Source organism: Salmo trutta, chromosome 14 (genome assembly GCF_901001165.1).
Source record: "Salmo trutta chromosome 14, fSalTru1.1, whole genome shotgun sequence".
Taxonomy (NCBI): domain Eukaryota; kingdom Metazoa; phylum Chordata; class Actinopteri; order Salmoniformes; family Salmonidae; genus Salmo; species Salmo trutta.
The window spans coordinates 84698666-84717304 of NC_042970.1; the positions used below are offsets into that span (position 1 = coordinate 84698666).

Here is an 18639-nt window from a genome sequence, read left to right on the forward strand (position 1 = left end):
GGAGAAAGGAGAGAGGAGAAGGAGGGGAGTAGTCCAGTCCAGAGTTAGATATTTCTTCCTTCCTTGCCAGTGGGAGAGCTGCTCCAATCTCTCAGATCATCCTTCCCTCTCCTAGAGCAGCAGAACAAGGGGATGTGGGTCCCTGAGCCCAGCCGAGGGATGTGTGTGTTGCAGTGCGGCATGGCACCCCACCCACACACAGACATACACACACACACACACACACACACTGTCGCCTGGCTGAGTTGTTCATGCAAATGATTACATATCTGTCCTCTGTGTGATATGCCTGTCTAGAGAGAGAGAGATGAAGAGAGAGAGAGAGTCTGTACATTCACTCTTTCATCCTTTCTTTCTCTCTGTAGTAATTGATTGAAAGTGGGAGAGAGTGAGATAGATGGGGGAGAGAGAGATAGAGAGGGGGGAGAGAGAGAATGTTCAGGTAGTCCTACAGTTATAACTCTATAGGTTGTCCTCTGTCTCCCTGTAGAGAATGTTCAGGTAGTCCTACAGTTATAACTCTATAGGTTGTCCTCTGTACCCCTGTAGAGAATGTTCAGGTAGTTCTACAGTTATAACTCTATAGGTTGTCCTCTGTCTCCCTGTAGAGAAGGTTCAGGTAGTTCTACAGTTATAACTCTATAGGTTGTCCTCTGTCTCGCTGTAGAGAATGTTCAGGTCGTTCTACAGTTATAACTCTATAGGTTGTCCTCTGTCTCCCTGTAGAGAATGTTCAGGTCGTTCTACAGTTATAACTCTATAGGTTGTCCTCTTTCTCCCTGTAGAGAATGTTCAGGTAGTCCTACAGTTATAACTCTATAGGTTGTCCTCTGTCTCGCTGTAGAGAATGTTCAGGTCGTTCTACAGTTATAACTCTATAGGTTGTCCTCTTTCTCCCTGTAGAGAGTGTTCAGGTAGTCCTACAGTTATAACTCTATAGGTTGTCCTCTGTCCCCTTGTAGAGAATGTTCAGGTAGTTCTACGGTTCCTCATTGTTTACCCCTCTCCTCCACCATAGAGAATGTCCCGGTGGAGCTGCGAGAGCCTCTGTACAGAGACAAGTATGAGCAGGAGCACCTCAAGCCCTCAGTCTCCCAGCTACTCCTGTCCCCTGAGCTGTACTGTAGGACCCAGGCCCTGCTCCACGGGGTCTCCCAGCCCGCTACTCAGGGGCCCCCAGGGGACAACTCCGCACTGCTGCAGCTCCTCACCAAGAGGGGCCTGGAGCCCAGGGACCAAGATGTGGCCATCACAGAGGAAGACCTCAGCCACACGCCCATCAAGACGGTGTGTTACAGTGTGTGTTACAGTGTGTGTTACTGTGTGTGTGTGTGTGTGTGTGTGTAACCCTAACGTTACTCCTATCATTGATCCTTTGCTCTCTCATGATTGGCTCATGGTCTGCTTCTCTCTGTCTGATTGGTCTAGAGGGCCCACCTGGTCCTGATTGACTCACTGATGTCACTGGCTGCCATGGAGACGGTGGGCAAGGTTAAGATGACGGCAGAGGCGGAGAAAATGGGAGGCGGGGCTCCGTGGGAGAATGCCCTCCTCTTCTGGGTTAACCGGGTAAGACCAGAGCACGACCAGAAAATGACCAGGTCATTCTAGAACACAACCAGGTCATTCTAGAACACAACCAGGTCATTCTAGAACACAACCAGGTCATTCTAGAACACAACCAGGTCATTAGGGCTGAGCGATATGGCAAATAAATTATCACAATATATATTTCTTTCATTCGATAACGATAATTATCACAATATTAATCAAATAATGTTTAAAAGGTGCATGTCTGCTTCAGACTCAAGCCTGCCTGATCAAACCAAAGACTTTAAGGTGTCTTATTTATTGTCAGAAGTAGAACTCACAAATAACATTTTAACTCCACTTTTTTTTAAAGCTGTAAACCCTTACATGTCATGAGCAAGAAATACAAAAATAAATAAACAAATAGTGCAAGTCAATATGCGTTATAACTGTTAGCCTAATGGTACATCACAGTTGAAGCTGGAAGGTTGTTTATAACTGTTAGCCTAATGGTACATCACAGTTGAAGCTGGGGTAGTTGTTTATAACTGTTAGCCTAATGGTACATCACAGTTGAAGCTGGGATAGTTGTTTATAACTGTTAGCCTAATGGTACATCACAGTTGAAGCTGGGATAGTTGTTTATAACTGTTAGCCTAATGGTACATCACAGTTGAAGTTGGGTTAGTTGTTTATAACTGTTAGCCTAATGGTACATCACAGTTGAAGCTGGGATAGTTGTTTATAACTGTTAGCCTAATGGTACATCGCAGTTGAAGCTGGGTTAGTTGTTTATAACTGTTAGCCTAATGGTACATTACAGTTGAAGTTGGGATAGTTGTTTATAACTGTTAGCCTAATGGTACATCACAGTTGAAGCTGGGATAGTTGTTTATAACTGTTAGCCTAATGGTACATCACAGTTGAAGCTGGGATAGTTGTTTATAACTGTTAGCCTAATGGTACATCACAGTTGAAGCTGGGATAGTTGTTTATAACTGTTAGCCTAATGGTACGTCACAGCTGAAGCTGGGTTAGTTGTTTATAACTGTTAGCCTAATGGTACATCACAGTTGAAGCTGGGATAGTTGTTTATAACTGTTAGCCTAATGGTACGTCACAGTTGAAGCTGGGATAGTTGTTGTCTTAAATGTAAATGTAAAAATGTCTTACAAGTTACAAGCAAGAAATCCAAGTCTGTCTACGGTCTCTGGCTTTAAAGCTGCCCTATGGAAGGTCACTATGTTGCCACCTGTGCTAATAACACGCTCTGATGGGGAGCTGGTCGCAGGAATGCACAGGTAGCGCTTTGCCAGATAGCTGACTTTGGGAAAGTGTTTTGGGGGGTGGATCTTCCACCAGTCCAGTGGATTTGGTTTCACTGTCAGCATCAGGAGACTGAAGGTAGCAGCTGAGTTCCTTGTCTACCAGCTGGATTTCAGTAAGACCTGTGGTGGAGCTTCTTGAAAAAACGGCCCAGTGACTTTCTCTTTTTAGCTGTCAGTTGTGGTGAAGCAGCAGCAATGTCTTCCTGTGCTGGGCCTGGGTTTTCATCTCCCTCATTCACCATCTCTGAGACAGCTCTTGCTTTTATGTGGCCCACCTTCTCCTCTTTGATGTAATGCGTTTTAAATCGAGGGTCGACCAACGAGGCTATGTCCAGGAGGTCATCTGTGGCAAGGTCAGGATATTTCTCATTCAGATAGTCCATGACTACCGTTTTGATGGTTTGGTTGAGCTCTGTTTCACCATCAGGTTTCATGACCTCTGTATTGAACAGGTGTAGTATTGGCTTCAGGTAAGACACAGTGACATAAGACTCACCAGACAGAGCATCTGTGAATTCGAGGAGTGGGGTCAATGCCTGGTTGATGGACTCAAGAACATCTATCTGTACAGGTGGGAGCTAAGTGCCGGGTCTTCTTGTCTCTGGACAAGACCTGTGAAATGTCTTTCTCCCGCTCCAGTACTCTTTGCACCATCTTTTGACGTGATCCCCAGCTGGTAGCTGTGCTGGGGTAGGTTGTGTTCTTTTAGAGCAACTGTCAGGTCTCTCTTCTTTTTCCACCAATAGGCAAAGGCACCTACCACTTTCTTACACAGTCCAATTGCTTGATCCACCCATTTGTCTCTACCCACTCTCTCTAAGAGAAATCAAGAGATTTTAATCAAATGTTAAAATCACAATAATCCCTTTAGTTATGTACAAATGTAATATTTAACTTAATCAGTTGATGAAAAATGCACATTTAGTTTCATCTTACCAATCACTTCAATATACACAATTGACAAGGTTACTTACCAATGGCCAAGTGCAGACGATGTCCAAAACATTGCAGTCGGGTCCGTTTGTTGATTTGAGCGGCCTTCACCACGTTCGCACCACTATCTGTTGTAATGCAGACCTGTCTGTCTTGACTGAGTCCCCAGGTGGCGAGAGCGTCAATGAGCCCCTCTGCTATAGCTTCACCCTTATGGTCTATCTGTTGTAATGCAGACCTGTCTGTCTTGACTGAGTCCCCAGGAGGCGAGAGCGTCAATGAGCCCCTCTGCTATAGCTTCACCCGTGTGGTCGTCGGGAAAGTATGATGTTTGAAGGCATTTATTTTGAAGATTCCACTCTTTGTCAATATAGTGGATAGTGAGGCTAATGTAAGGCTCTGACATGTGACTAGACCACAGATCGGTATTAGTAGCAAAATACATCAAATCTGTCTTGAACTGTTCTTCAACTTTTTCCCTACACTCGGCGTAGTGTTTAGGCAGTGCGGTGTGTGTAACGCGGGTCGTACAAAGGGGACCAAGGCGCGGCATGTGAAGTGCTCATATTTTACTTATGAAACACTAAATACAAAAACAACACAAAAACAACCGTCAACAGTTCTGTCAGGTACAAGGAACAAAACAGAAAACAACTACCCACAAACAGGAAAAAACACCCCTACTAAATATGACCTTCAATTAGAGGCAACGAGGAACAGCTGCCTCCAATTGAAGGTCAACCCAATAAACCTCAACATAGAAATAGATAAACTAGAAACTCAAACATAGAAATAGAGAACATAGAACAAACACAAAAACACCCCCTGTCACGCCCTGACCACTCTACCATAGAAAATAACAACTTATATTGGTCAGGACGTGACAGTGTGAGAGAAATGTTTGCGGCCAGGGAGCACGTACCTGAGGTCAATTAAATTGATAAGCCTATTGAAACCTTCCTTTTCGACTGTGCTAATTGGTAGCATGTCCTTAGCAATGCAATGCATAATAGCATTTGTGATGTCTTTGTGTCTTTTCGATGTTTGCTCGTAGGGCATAAACGCTGTCAGTGTTGACTGCTTCGGGCGAACATCCCTAGATTGGCTGGTGCTTGAGGGGCGTTTATCAATACTGTGGCGCAAACTCAAACTTTCTGCATGTTCCTAAGAGTGATTTTGCTTCAGATGTGGAAAAAGGTTTGTCGTATTACCAGACTTGGTAGCCATCTGTCTACGGCCATCTGTCTTTGTCGGACTTCAAAAAGCCAAACCACTTCCAAATAACTGAAGCAGCTGAATCTGCCCTTGCTCATTCTCCATGGCTATTACTGCCACTGTTTTTGCCTACATCACTCATTGTTCGTGGTTAATAGTGGCTACTCCATCACTCAAGGTGCAAAGTGTTTTTTAGTGTTTATTGTCACTTCTCCGCACGTTCCTGCTGCGTCACAGAGGTGAAATGGACTGCTGTACCTAATTATTCTATATCGACGTTATCGAAAATGAATCTAAACGTTTTTGTATCATTATTGAGGGAAGTAATTACTTCGATATTTTTTTTTTTTTACCCCTATTTCGTGGTATCCAATTGGTAGTAGTTACAGTCTTGTCTCATCACTGCAACTCCCGTACGGACTCGGGAGAGGTGAAGGTCGAGAGCCATGCGTCCTCCGAAACACAACCCAACCAAGCCGCACTGCTTCTTGACACAATGCACATCCAACCCGGAAGCCAGCTGCACCAATGTGTCGGAGGAAACACCGTACACCTTGCGACCATGTCAGCGTGCACTGCACCCGGCCCTCCACAGGAGTCGCTAGTGCGCCATGAGACAAGGATATCCCTGCCGGCCAAACGCTCCCTAACCCGGACGATGCTGGGCCAATTGTGCGCCTCCCCATGGGCCTCCCGGTCGCGGCCGGCTGCGACAGAGCCTGGGCTCGAACCCAGAATCTCTGGTAGCACAGCTAGCCCTGCGATGCTGTGCTACCAGAGAGGCCCCACCTCGATATTTATTGATATTGATTTATCGCCCAGCCCTACAGCTCATTCTAGAACACGATCAGAAGAACAACCAGAACGTTGTAGATCAGAAACAGGTCATTTTAGAACATCAATAGGTCTTTATAGAACCCCAGAACACGACCAGGTCATTCTCGAACACGACCAGAACACAACCAGAACGTTCTAGATCACAACCAGGTCATTCTAGAACACGTATGTCCAAGTCATTCTAGAACACGACCTGGTCATTCTAGATTAGGACCATGGTACTGTTGACATGTGATTGTCTCTAACTGTCTGTCTCTCTCTGCAGTTGAATCAGAAGTTGAGAGAGAGCACTGAGGATGAGGAGGTCCCATCCTGCACAGACCCTCAGCCTGTTCAACCAACAGTTAGTACACACACACATACACACATACATAAACACACACGCATACTCACATACATAAACACACACACATACATAAATACACACACACGCAAGCATTTCTAAACATCAAAATAAGACTGCTACTAAAGACTAAACTGCTGTGTCCCTAAAGTTTCTATCACTTCTACTGCTTTCTCTTTTATCTCTCTCTTTTCTCTCTCTCTCTATCCTCCTCTCTCACATCCCTCGCTTCTGTATGGCAGTGTCCCACCCGCTGGTACTGGAAACTGGTCCCAGTAAGTGTGCTCCTTTTTATCGCTCTCTCTCTCTCTCTCTCTCTCTCTCTCTCTCTCTCTCTCTCTCTCTCTCTCTCTCTCTCTCTCTCTCTCTCTCTCTCTCTCTCTCTCTCTCTGCTAATGTGACACTATATACATGACCCTGACCTTATGAACTTTGAACCTCTGAGGTTATAGTCACTGACAGAGGGTCCGTATTCATGAAGCGTCTCAGAGTAGGAGTGCTGATCTAGGATCAGTTTGGCCTCTTAAATATTAAGGAATAAAAGGAGGGAGGGGACTGATCCTAGATCAGCACTCTGAGAGGCTTTATGACTACAGCCCCTGATCCTGTGGTTAAGGACGACTCACCTCTCATCATCTACCTCTACACTGAGTGGACAAAACATTAGGAACATGCTCTTTCAATGACATAGACTGACCTGGTGAATCCAGGTGAAAGCTATGATCCCTTATTGATGTCACTTGTTAAATCCACTTCAATCAGTGTAGATGAAGGGGAGGAGACAGGTTGAAGAAGGATTTTGTAAGCCTTGAGGCAATTGAGACATGGATTGTGTATGTGTGCCATTCAGAGGGTGAATGGACAAGACAAAAGATTTAAGTGCCTTTGAACAGGGTATGGTAGTAGGTACCAGGGTCACAGGGTTTGTGTCAAGAACTGCAATGCTGCTGGGGTTTTCACACTCAACAGTTTCCCCTGTGTATCAAGAATGGTCCACCACCCAAAGGACATCCAGCCAACTTGACACAACTGTGGGAAGCATTAGAGTCAACATGGGCCAGCATCCCTGTGGAACGCCTTCTACACCTTGCAGAATCCATTCCCTGACGAATTGAGACAAAATGGGGTGCAACAAATGTAATGTAGGAAGGTGTTCCTAATGTTTTTTACACTCAGTTTAGATGGTGGAGGGGGTGATGGGGCTAGAGTAGGGGGAAGTTCTGGCCTGATCTTTGGTCAGTTTGTGCATTTTCCCCACTAATGATTAAGGATTGGGGGAGGGGGAACTGATCTTAGATCTGTACCTAGGGGAAACTTCTCTCCTGTGCATCGTGGGAAGGGTTCTTACCTTAATGTATCTTTGCTCCCCCCCTCCCCCTCCTCAACCCCCCTGTCCCCCGCCTCCCCCTCGTCACGTGACTGTGTATGGCAGTTCCCATGGTGACCCGTGGGTGTTTACGCTTGTCCTTCTCTCTGCCATCCTCATCCAGCATGCCATCGCTTTTTGTTTGAAGGAGGAGTCTGGGAATAAACCTCCAGTGGTAACGTATACGCCACTCTTCCCTTTCCTCTCCTCCTCCTCCTCCTCCTCCTCCTCCTCCTCCTCCTCTTCCTCGTCTCTCTCTCTCAGCTAACAGACAGGCAGCCATACAGACAGAAATACACTCCAACCCTGCGGCTGCTCTCTCTCTCTCTCAGCTAACAGACAGACAGACAGACAGACAGACAGACAGACAGACAGACAGACAGACAGACAGACAGACAGACAGACAGACAGACAGACAGACAGACAGACAGACAGACAGACATTCCAACCTTGTGGCTGCTCTCTCTCTCAGCTAATTAACAGACAGACAGACAGACAGACAGACAGACAGACAGACAGACAGACAGACAGACAGACAGACAGACAGACAGACAGACATTCCAACCCTGCTGTCTGGGGATGGAAACACTATATATTATTTATTCACTGTTATTTATGATTTTATTTTATACATGTATGTTTTATCAATATTTCTTGTTGATTCACATTCTGGTCGGAATGACACATTGGGGCTGATTTGATCGGTTACCCTCTATCTGGTCTTCATGTACACTTCCACACTTGTACACTTGTGGCTCCACCATATTGCTGTGTCTCAACTATCCAGTTCTTTTCAGTCTGCAATCACAGTTCCCTAGAGGAAAGGAGCTTGTTGTTTTTCAGTCTGCTAACACAGTTCCCTAGAGGAAAGGAGCTTGTTGTTTTTCAGTCTGCTAACACAGTTCCCTAGAGGAAAGGAGCTTGTCGTTTTTCAGTCTGCTAACACAGTTCTCTAGAGGAAGGAGCTTGTCGTTTTTCAGTCTGCTAACACAGTTCTCTAGAGGAAAGGAGCTTGTCGTTTTTCAGTCTGCTAACACAGTTCTCTAGAGGAAGGAGCTTGTCGTTTTTCAGTCTGCTAACACAGTTCTCTAGAGGAAGGAGCTTGTCGTTTTTCAGTCTGCTAACACAGTTCTCTAGAGGAAGGAGCTTGTTGTTTTTCAGTCTGCTAACACAGTTCTCTAGAGGAAGGAGCTTGTTGTTTTTCAGTCTGCTAACACAGTTCTCTAGAGGAAGGAGCTTGTCGTTTTTCAGTCTGCTAACACAGTTCTCTAGAGGAAAGGAGCTTGTCGTTTTTCAGTCTGCTAACACAGTTCTCTAGAGGAAGGAGCTTGTCTTTTTCTGGTCTCACTTGATTTCTTCTTTATCCTTAGTGGTTCAGTCACTCAAGTGCCTTGTGGTTGTACTGCCTGTTGTTTCACTGCATGTCCACCAGAGAGCGCTATAGTCTCAGCTCACACTGCTTCATCACAACTCTTTTCTGCACTTCCTTTCTGTCTCCCATCTCTCTTTTCACTGCAATGTCTCGTTTGACATGTGAGCCATAACTCTGTTCAGCGTGTGCGCTTGTGTGTGTGTGTGCTCAGCAAAGTACTGTGCTGCGGTAAGTCTTGTGCTTGGTTTGTCAGATTTCTTTTCTCTGCTGTGTTGGTGGATTATTGGCTGGCTGCGGAGGTTATGACATGTCTTGATCATTTCTCTAAACGTCGTGGCAAAGTCATCTGTATTGTGGGGTAATTCTGGGCCTTTTGGTCTCAATAACTAATTCAACAATAGGTAGTTAACTGTTGTTTTTTTCTCTCCTCTCTCTGTCTGTCTGTCTCCCTCCCTCCCTCCCTCCCTCCCTCCCTCCCTCCCTGTCAGATCCGTTATAGGAAGGATAAGGTTCTGTCAAAGCAGACTCCTACTTTTCCTCTGGTGTCTGGTGTAAGGGATCTGTCTAATGGCTGTGCTATAGCTGCTGTTCTGCACTACTACTGTCCTGACCTGCTGCCACTGGAGGGTACACACACACACACACACACACACACACACACACACACACACACACACACACACACACACACACACCTCTGATATCTACCCCTCTCCCTTCCTCCCTCTTCTCCCTCTCCTCCTCCCTCCTCCTCTCCCTCTCCTCCTCCCTCCTCCTACCCCTTCACCCTCCTCCTTCCTCTCACTCCCCCTCTCTTCCTCCCCCTTCACCCCTCTCCCTTCCTCCCTCCTCTCCTCTCTCCTCCCCCTTCACCCTCCTCCTCCCCCTTCACCCTCCTTCTCTCCCTCCCCCTCTCCTCCTCCCTCCTCCTCCTCCCCCTCCTCCTTCCTCCCCCTCTCTTCCTCCCTCCTTCCTCCCCCTCCTCCTTCCTCTCCTTCCCCCTCTCTTCCTTCCCCTCCCCCTCTCCCTTTTTCCCTCCTCCCTCCTCTCCTCTCCTCTATCCTCCCCCTTCACCCTCCTCCGTCCTCTCCCTCCCCCCTCCTCCTCCCCCTCTCCTCCTCCCTCTCTCCTCCTCCTCTCCTCCTTCCCCTCCTCCCCCTCCTCCTTCCTCTCCTTACCCCTCTCTTCCTTCCCCTCCCCCTCTTCCTCCTCCTCCTCCCCCCTCTCTCCTCTAGATGTATGTCTGAAGGACACCATGTCTGTAGCAGACAGTCTGTATAACCTGCAGCTGATCAGAGAGATCAGTGAGACCAGTCTACAGAGGTGCTGTCACCTGGAGCTGGAGGACCTGCTCTACGCCCCGCCCACACTACACGTACGTACAACTCTGTCAATGTCAATGTATAAGATCTCTCCACAACACCACACGTACGTACAACTCTGTCAATGTCAATGTATAAGATCTCTCCACAACACTACACGTACGTACAGCTCTGTCAATGTCAATGTATAAGATCTCTCCACAACACCACACGTACGTACAACTCTGTCAATGTCAATGTATAAGATCTCTCCACAACACCACACGTACGTACAACTCTGTCAATGTCAATGTATAAGATCTCTCCACAACACCACACGTACGTACAACTCTGTCAATGTCAATGTATAAGATCTCTCCACAACACCACACATACGTACAACTCTATAGAGCTGTCTCTGTCCAGAACATAGACTTACAGATGTAGGATCTTAATTTGAGCTACTTTGCTACAGCAGGAAAATAATCCTGCAGCAATAGGAGAATGTGGATTATTATGTGGATTATAATATAATAGACATTTTTGTAGGGGTTGATACATTTTTCATTAGGGAAAATCAAGTCTGATGTTTTTAAGCGGACATTACAAACTTTAGAAGCCTTTTTAAACCTTGAATACCCTACAAATTCTCATCAACAGTTCGAGGTTCTAATTAAAAAAATTAATCTCTCCAGAAAAAGTATTTCACTGCTGTTATAGACCCCCCTCAGGTCCCAGCTGTGCCCTGGACGCCATATGTGAATTGATTGCCCCCCATCTATCTTCAGAGTTTGTTCTGTTAGGTGACCTAAACTGGGATATGCTTAACACCCCGTCAGTCCTACAATCTAAGATAGATGCCCTCAATCTCACAGAAATTATCAAGGAACCCACCAGGTACAACCCAAAATCCGTAAACATGGGCAACCTCATAGATATTATCCTGACCAACTTGCCCTCCAAATACACCTCTGCTGTTTTCAATCAGGATCTCAGAGATCACTGCCTCATTGCCTGCATCCACTATGGGTCCGTGGTCAAACGACCACCCCTCATCACTGTCAAACGCTCCCTAAAACACTTCTGCGAGCAGGCCTTTCAAATCGACCTGGCCCGGGTATCCTGGAAGGATTTTGACCTCATCCCGTCAGTCGAGGATGCCTGGTCGTTCTTTAAAAGTAATTTCCTCACCATCTTAAATAAGCATGCCCCTTTCAAAAAAATTTAGAACTAAGAACAGATATACCCCTTGGTTCACTCCAGACCTGACTGCTCTCGACCAGCACAAAAACATCCAGTGGCGGACTGCACTAGCATCGAATAGTCCCCGCGATATGCAACTTTCAGGGAAGTCAGGAACCAATACACGCAGTCAGTTATTAAGAAAGCAAAGGCTAACTTTTTCAAACAGAAATTTGCATCCTGTAGCTCAAACTCCAAAAAGTTTTGGGACACTGTAAAGTCCATGGAGAATAAGAGCACTTCCTCCCAGCTGTCCACTGCACTGAGGCTAGGAACACTGTCACCACCGATAAATCCACGATAATCGAGAACTTCAATAAGCATTTCTTTATGGCTGGCCATGCTTTCCTCCTGACTTCCCCAACCCCGGCCAACAGCTCCGCACCCCCCGCAGCTACTTGCCCAAGTCTCTCCAGCTTCTCCTTCACCCAAATTCAGATAGCAGATATTCTGAAAGAGCTGCAAAACCTGGACCCGTACAAATCAGCTGGGCTAGACAATCTGGACCCTCTCTTTCTAAAATTATCCACCGCCACTGTTGCAACCCCTATTACCAGTCTGTTCAACCTCTCTTTCGTATCGTCCGAGATCCCTAAAGATTGGAAAGCTGCCGCGGTCATCCCCCTCTTCAAAGAGGGTGACACTCTAGACCCAAACTGTTACAGACCTATATCCATCCTGCCCTGCCTTTCTAAAGTCTTCGAAAGCCAAGTTAACAAACAGATCACTGACCATTTCGAATCCCAACGTACCTTCTCCGCTGTACAATCCGGTTTCCGAGCTGGTCACGGGTGCATCTCAGGTACGCTCAAGGTACGAAACGATATCATAACCGCCATTGATAAAAGACAGTACTTAGCAGCCGTCTTCATCGACCTGGCCAAGGCTTTCGACTCTGTCAATCACTGTATTCTTATCGGCAGACTCAACAGCCTTGGTTTCTCAAATGACTGCCTCGCCTGGTTCACCAACTACTTCTCAGATAGAGTTCAGTGTGTCAAATCAGAGGGCCTGTTGTCCGGACCTCTGGCAGTCTCTATGGGGATACCACAAGGTTCAGTTCTTGGGCCGACTCTTTTCTCTGTATATATCAACGATATCGCTCTTGCTGCGGGTGATTCCCTCATCCACCTCTACGCGGATGACACCATTCTGTTAACATCTGGCCCTTTGGACACTGTGTTAACGAACCTCCAAACAAGCTTCAATGCTATACAACACTCCTTCCGTGGCCTCCAACTGCTCTTAAACGCTAGTAAAACTAAATGCATGCTTTTCAAACGTTCGCTGCCCGCACCCGCCCGCCTGCCTGACTAGCATCACTACTCTGGACGGTTCTGACTTAGAATATGTGGACAACTACAAACACCTAGGTGTCTGGTTAGACTATAAACTCTCCTTCCAGACTCGTATTAAACATCTCCAATCCAAAATTAAATCTAGAATCGGCTTCCTGATTCGCAACAAAACCTCCTTCACTCACACCACCAAACTGTAAATATCCCATCCAATCTACCTACCTCATCCCCATGTTGTTTTTATTTACTTTTTTGCTCTTTTGCACACCAGTATTTCTACTTCCACATCATCATCTGCTCATCTCTCACTCCAGTGTTAATTTGCTAAATTATAATTACTTCACTACTATGGCCTATTTATTGCCATACCTCCTCACGCTATTTGCATACACTGTATATAGACTTTTTCTCTATTGTGTTATTGACTGTACGTTTGTTTATTCCATGTGTAACTCTGTGTTGTTGTTTGTGTCGCACTGCTTTGCTTTATCTTGGCCAGGTCGCCGTTGTAAATGAGAACTGGCCTACCTGGTTAAATTAAGGTGAAATAAAAATGAAAACAAAAAGAGTGATCAAATGAAGATCCTACATCTGTAACTCTCCTTTAACCTACCACTTCCCCGTCTGTAAATGACAGCTGATCAGCTAGAATGTTGTTACTGGATTATTACTGTAAAAAAGGGTTCAATTAAAAACGTATACATTTTTTATTAAAAGTTAAAGGTGTTCATTCCCCTGTTCTCCTTCAGGTGAATATCATGAGTTTCATAGCAGAGCTGCTAGGATGGTTCGAGGTGCATAAACCTGACTTTGTCAAGCCATTACTACCTCTAGACCTGACAGGTAGGGGAGGTGTGTGTGTGTGTGTGTGTGTGTGTGTGTGTGTGTGTGTGTGTGTGTGTGTGTGTGTGTGTGTGTGTGTGAGAGAGATAGAGAGAGAGATTAGACTGCTGTATAACCTGTTTATTTGGCGTTATGGTTGATAACATGAATAGGTTTCTCTGTGTGCCAGATGCCTCGGGGTTGTTGGACTGCACCAGTCCTGTCAGTGGGAACAGCAACAGGTAAAATCAGGACACACATATTCATTCTACATATAGTTATTGTTTGACAGTGCAAAGCAACCGGGAAACTACAGCAATCGATCAAGTGCAATGTATTTCCATGTTCTTTCACATCCATTACTATGAGTCTGTGTTATATACTGAATCTCATTGGCGTCTCTAAAATGTGAAGTTTTCAGGAGTCTTTGTCATGATATGTTATGGGTCTAGACCCCAAAGAGCAGTGAGAAACCAAACAGAAACACATCCACATGGCCTGATTATTGTATCTATGGCAGAATAAGACGTGGCGTATATTACAGATGAATAATAATGTGTTTTCTGTTCCAGTGGCTCTCCCTCCTATATCTTCAAACAGCCCTTTGTCCACATATCCTCTCCTGCGTCACCTGGTAAGAGAGATGAGGATTCTGGGTAATGTAGTTTAAAGCTGCCTTTCTGCGTCTGTGGGCTTTTCCTCAATTGCATAATCCTCGCTGTCCTCTCTCCTCGTCTATTTCTCATAACCCATTGGAGGGTAAAGGTCAGAGGGGAGGGACCCCTGGCTTTCTCATCCAATGGGTTTTGAGAAGATGAGGAGTATGCAATTGAGAGAAGTCTAAGTGTTGGAGATGTATTCCTGACTACATCTCCCTTTCTGTCACCTTTAGAAGGGAACATGTGGACCAAGAAACAGATCCGGTGAGTAGGGTGGCGGACTGTTTCAGCCTGTGGAAATATATATTTATTACCATCCTCCCAGTTGATTGAACCTCTCTCTCCATCTCTCTCTCTCTCTCTCCCTCTCCATCTCTCTCTCTCTCCCTCTCCATCTCTCTCTCCATCTCTCTCTCCTCTCCATCTCTCTCTCTCCCTCTCCATCTCTCCCTCTCCATCTCTCTCTCCATCTCTCTCTCTCTCTCTTCCTCCCTATCTCTCTCTCCATCTCTCTCTCCCTCTCCATCTCTCTCTCTTCCTCCCTCTCCATCTCTCTCTCTCCTCTCCATCTCTCTCTCCTCCCTCTCCATCTCTCTCTCTCTCTCTCCCCTCTCCATCTCTCTCCCTCCCTCTCCATCTCCTCTCTCTCTCTCTCTCTCTCTCTCTCTCTCTCTCCCTCTCCATCTCTCTCTCTCCATCTCTCCCTCTCCCATCTCTCTCTCTTCCTCCCTCTCCATCTCTCTCTCTCTCTCTCTCTCCCTCTCCATCTCTCTCTCCCTCCCTCTCCATCTCTCTCTCTCTCTCTCCTCTCTCTCCTCTCTCTCTCTCTCTCTCTCCCTCTCCATCTCTCCCTCTCCATCTCTCTCTCTCCATCTCTCTCTCTCTCTCCATCTCTCTCTCTTCCTCCCTCTCTCCCTCTCCATCTCTCTCTCTCTCTCCCCCTCTCTCTCCAGTCGTCCTCTCTCGGCTGTGACCTTCAGTATTCCATTCGGTCTAGACAGTGACGTGGACGTTGTCATGGGCAACCCCGTGCATTCTGCCAGCACCAACAGCCTGACCGCCGGCGTGCCCGCCATGATGACTTCATCGAGCATGATGTCATCGGGGATGACACGGGTCCCCTACAGCCCCCCCGAGGACCTCAGTCACCTGGTCAGCGCCTCTGTCCCTCAACGCTCCTCCTGGGGCCCGCACACACACTCACACACACAGGCCCTAGGGGAGCTGCAGACCGTCAAGATCATCCACACTCCTGGAGGAGGAGAAAGAGGTGGAGGAGGGAAAGGAGGAGAGAAAGGAGATAAAGGAGGAGAGAGAGGAGGAGGAAGAGGAAGGCCAGAGCCACGCTTGTGTCCAGAAGGAGCTCCTGCAGGTTTCTTCCTTCATTCTCCTGAAGACAACCTGACCCAGCTCAGCAGCTCCGCCCCCTGCCGCTCCGGAATGCTCTACCAACCAATAGGAGGGGAAGGGGGCGGAGGAGAGAAGCGGAGAGTGGGAGGCAGGGAGAGGGGGGAGAAGGGGAGACGGACATCGGATGGCTCGCGGGACGATGACTCGGTCCTCCGCGACGGAAGTGTGGACTCATCGGAAGCTTCCGACGACCTTCCTAGAAACGCCCCCGGCAACGTCCGCCCTGGCCATGGTCGTCACGGCAACGGCAGCATCAGCAACACCGGTGGCAGTAGCGGCAGCCCGCAGATGACGAGCTTCGCCGAGCGGCGGGACAGAAGGAGACAGCCGGCCGCACCGGGAGAGGAGTCAGCCAGCACCCCCACCACCCCCACCCTCCATACCCCCACCCACACCACCCCCAGCCCAGGAGGGAAGCACCCTGAGCCGGGTACAGAGGCCTGGGAGCTGGGGGCCCGCCTGGAGGAGAAACGCAGAGCCATCGAGGCCCAGAAGAGACGCATAGAGGCCATATTCACCAGACACAGACAGAGGCTGGGCAAGACTGCCTTCCTACAGCTGAAGAGAGGAGAGGGAGGAGAGGAGCCTATATCTCTGGAGGAGCGTCTCAGCCGCATGGAGGAGCAGCTGAAAGAGGAGGAGGAGAAGGAGGAGAGAGAAGTGGAAGAGGAGAAAGGGAAGAAGAAAGACAAGGCAGACGAAGGGAACTCCCGCCCGCAGGCGCGATTGGAGAAGCAGGTGACGTTTTCCATGGATACGAGGAAGGGGGCTGAGAAAGGGGCGGATAAATGGGAGGGGCCTGAGCCGGGGGGAGGGGCTGTTCTAGGGGAGTATAATGAGGTGGTCCTGAAGCTGAGTGAGGCTCTGAGGTCACTACAGAACGACATGCAGAAACTGACCCAACAACAACAACAGCTAATGGGCAAGAAGACCACACCCAAACCCACACCTAAAACCACACCTAAAACCACACCTAAAACCACACCTAAAACTACACCTAAAACCACACCTAAAACCACACCTAAAACCACACCTAAAACCACACCTAAAACTACACCTAAAACCACACCTAAAACTACACCTAAAACCACACCTAAAACCACACCTAAAAGTACACCCAGGACACCACCCAGGACCCCCACTAAGAGTCCGACTAGAACCCCGACCAAGAGCATCAGTAAGGCTTGGGTGATCCCTGCAGGCTCCAAACCCCCCACCTCCACTACCTCCCCCTCTCGCAGGGCCCTCCCCCAGCCCTCCTCCTCCTGCCCTGCCCCCCGCACTAAGATCCACTCCTCCTCCCCCCGTAGCCCCTCCCATCCCCGCCCATCTGAGTTGAAGTTCCCTCCTTCCACCCGTGTCCTCACCCCCCCGCAGCATGTGGACTCCCTCCCCCACCTGCGACGCGTCTCCCCCAGCCAGTGCCAGGTCCAGACCTCCTCCTCTTTCCGTATCGGGGGCCCCTGCACACCCCAGGAACCCCCTGCCGCCATGCTGCCCCAGCCTGAGGAGAGTACCTCGGAGACGGGCTCCAGCGAGACGCCCACCCAGTTCAGCCTGGAGCTGGAGGAGGGGTCAGGGGGAGGCCGGCCCGTGTTTCCCCAGCCCAGGAGAGGCCGTTCTGGGGGTGGCAGCAGCTCTGGAGCCCCCTCCGAGGGCTCCTTTGAGAGTGAGACCCTGTCGCTGTCGGCCGCTTACTGCGGAGGAGGGGAGGGAGGGAGAGGAGGAGGAGGAGGAGGAGGAGGGAATCGTTGCAGCCTGATGGAGGTGTCATTGTCATCCCTGGGAGGGCCAGAGGGGAGCAGTGACGAGCCAACTGACACAGAAGGACAGGAGTTCTTCTCTGACTCCATGAGCGACCACACAGAACCTCCAACAGGAGAAACGTTGGAACCTACGGAACCCACGGGAGAACCGAGAGAATCTACGGGGGATCAAGTAGAACAGACACAGAACACAGAACTCCTAGAACCCTCAGTGGAATCGGAGTCGAGAGGAGCGGTTGGATTCTTCTTCAAGGTGAGTCTGGCGGAGGGAGAGACGGAGAAGGAGAGAATAGTCCCTCCCAGAAACAAGCCCTAACTAACCCTCTGCCCTTAGATGTAGATAACACAACGTTAATTCAAGTTCATCGTTTCATTATTGACTCATAAGGAAATCAAAGATGATGTGTTTCTAGATGTAGCAAATAAAGTAATGACTGTGTGTGTGTGTGTGTGTGTGTGTGTGTGTGTGTGTGTGTGTGTGTGTGTGTGTGTGTGTGTGTGTGTGCAGGAGGAGGTGCGTTGTGAAGATGAGATGGCTCAGAGGAGAGCTGCTCTGTTGGAGAGACAGCAGAAAAGAACAGAGGAACTGAAGAGGAGGAGACAGTGGAACGAACAGGAGAGAGAGAGCAGGTCACACACACACACACACACGCAGACACAGACAGACACACACACACGCAGACAGACACGCAGACAGACAGACAGACACTCATCATCCACTCAACAAATAAACATATAGATCATCACCATAACCCCCCCTTCCCCTCCATCTTTCTTTTAGACCCCCCTCTGAGGAGGAGGAGCGAAGAGGCTCTCTCCCACAGACCCCTCCCCTGTCCTGCACCCCTCCCCCCGCGGCCGGTGTCCCCTCCCTCACCCCCCCGGCCACGCCCAGTCGCCGTGGTGATTTCACGCGGAGGGAGTACGCCCACCGCCAGCAGATACGCATCATGTCTGACCTGGATAAGGTGCTGCGTCAGAAACCCCCCAATCAGGGACGAGTCGCCACCAAGAAGTCCCGCCCCCGACCTCGGAGCGTGACTCGGGAGGAGTCACAGCTGTCCCGCAGCCCAGCCAAGAGCACTATGGGTAATGGAATTGTAACAATAGGGTGTCTGTGTGTGTTAGCTAGGCGCTCTACTGTTCCCCTTTCCAGTGTCTGGAAGGGGGGTCGGGGGGACGGAGGTGAAGGCTTTTGTTCCAGCCCAGCACCCTGA

At 48.5% G+C, this 18639-nt stretch overlaps 1 protein-coding gene across 1 annotated transcript in view; it reads left to right on the forward strand.

The window, feature by feature from the left end:
* LOC115147920 (calmodulin-regulated spectrin-associated protein 3) overlaps positions 1-18639 on the forward strand; it is a 28420-nt gene that overhangs the window by 6119 nt on the left and 3662 nt on the right. The window contains exons 2-15 of the mRNA XM_029690170.1: positions 1019-1287; positions 1429-1569; positions 6109-6186; positions 6429-6461; positions 7677-7727; positions 9413-9551; positions 10160-10299; positions 13515-13608; positions 13778-13829; positions 14160-14221; positions 14480-14510; positions 15200-17675; positions 17931-18052; positions 18204-18511. Of these exons, the coding sequence (XP_029546030.1) occupies positions 1019-1287; positions 1429-1569; positions 6109-6186; positions 6429-6461; positions 7677-7727; positions 9413-9551; positions 10160-10299; positions 13515-13608; positions 13778-13829; positions 14160-14221; positions 14480-14510; positions 15200-17675; positions 17931-18052; positions 18204-18511 (3996 nt within the window). The remainder of the gene's footprint in view (positions 1-1018; positions 1288-1428; positions 1570-6108; positions 6187-6428; positions 6462-7676; positions 7728-9412; positions 9552-10159; positions 10300-13514; positions 13609-13777; positions 13830-14159; positions 14222-14479; positions 14511-15199; positions 17676-17930; positions 18053-18203; positions 18512-18639) is intronic.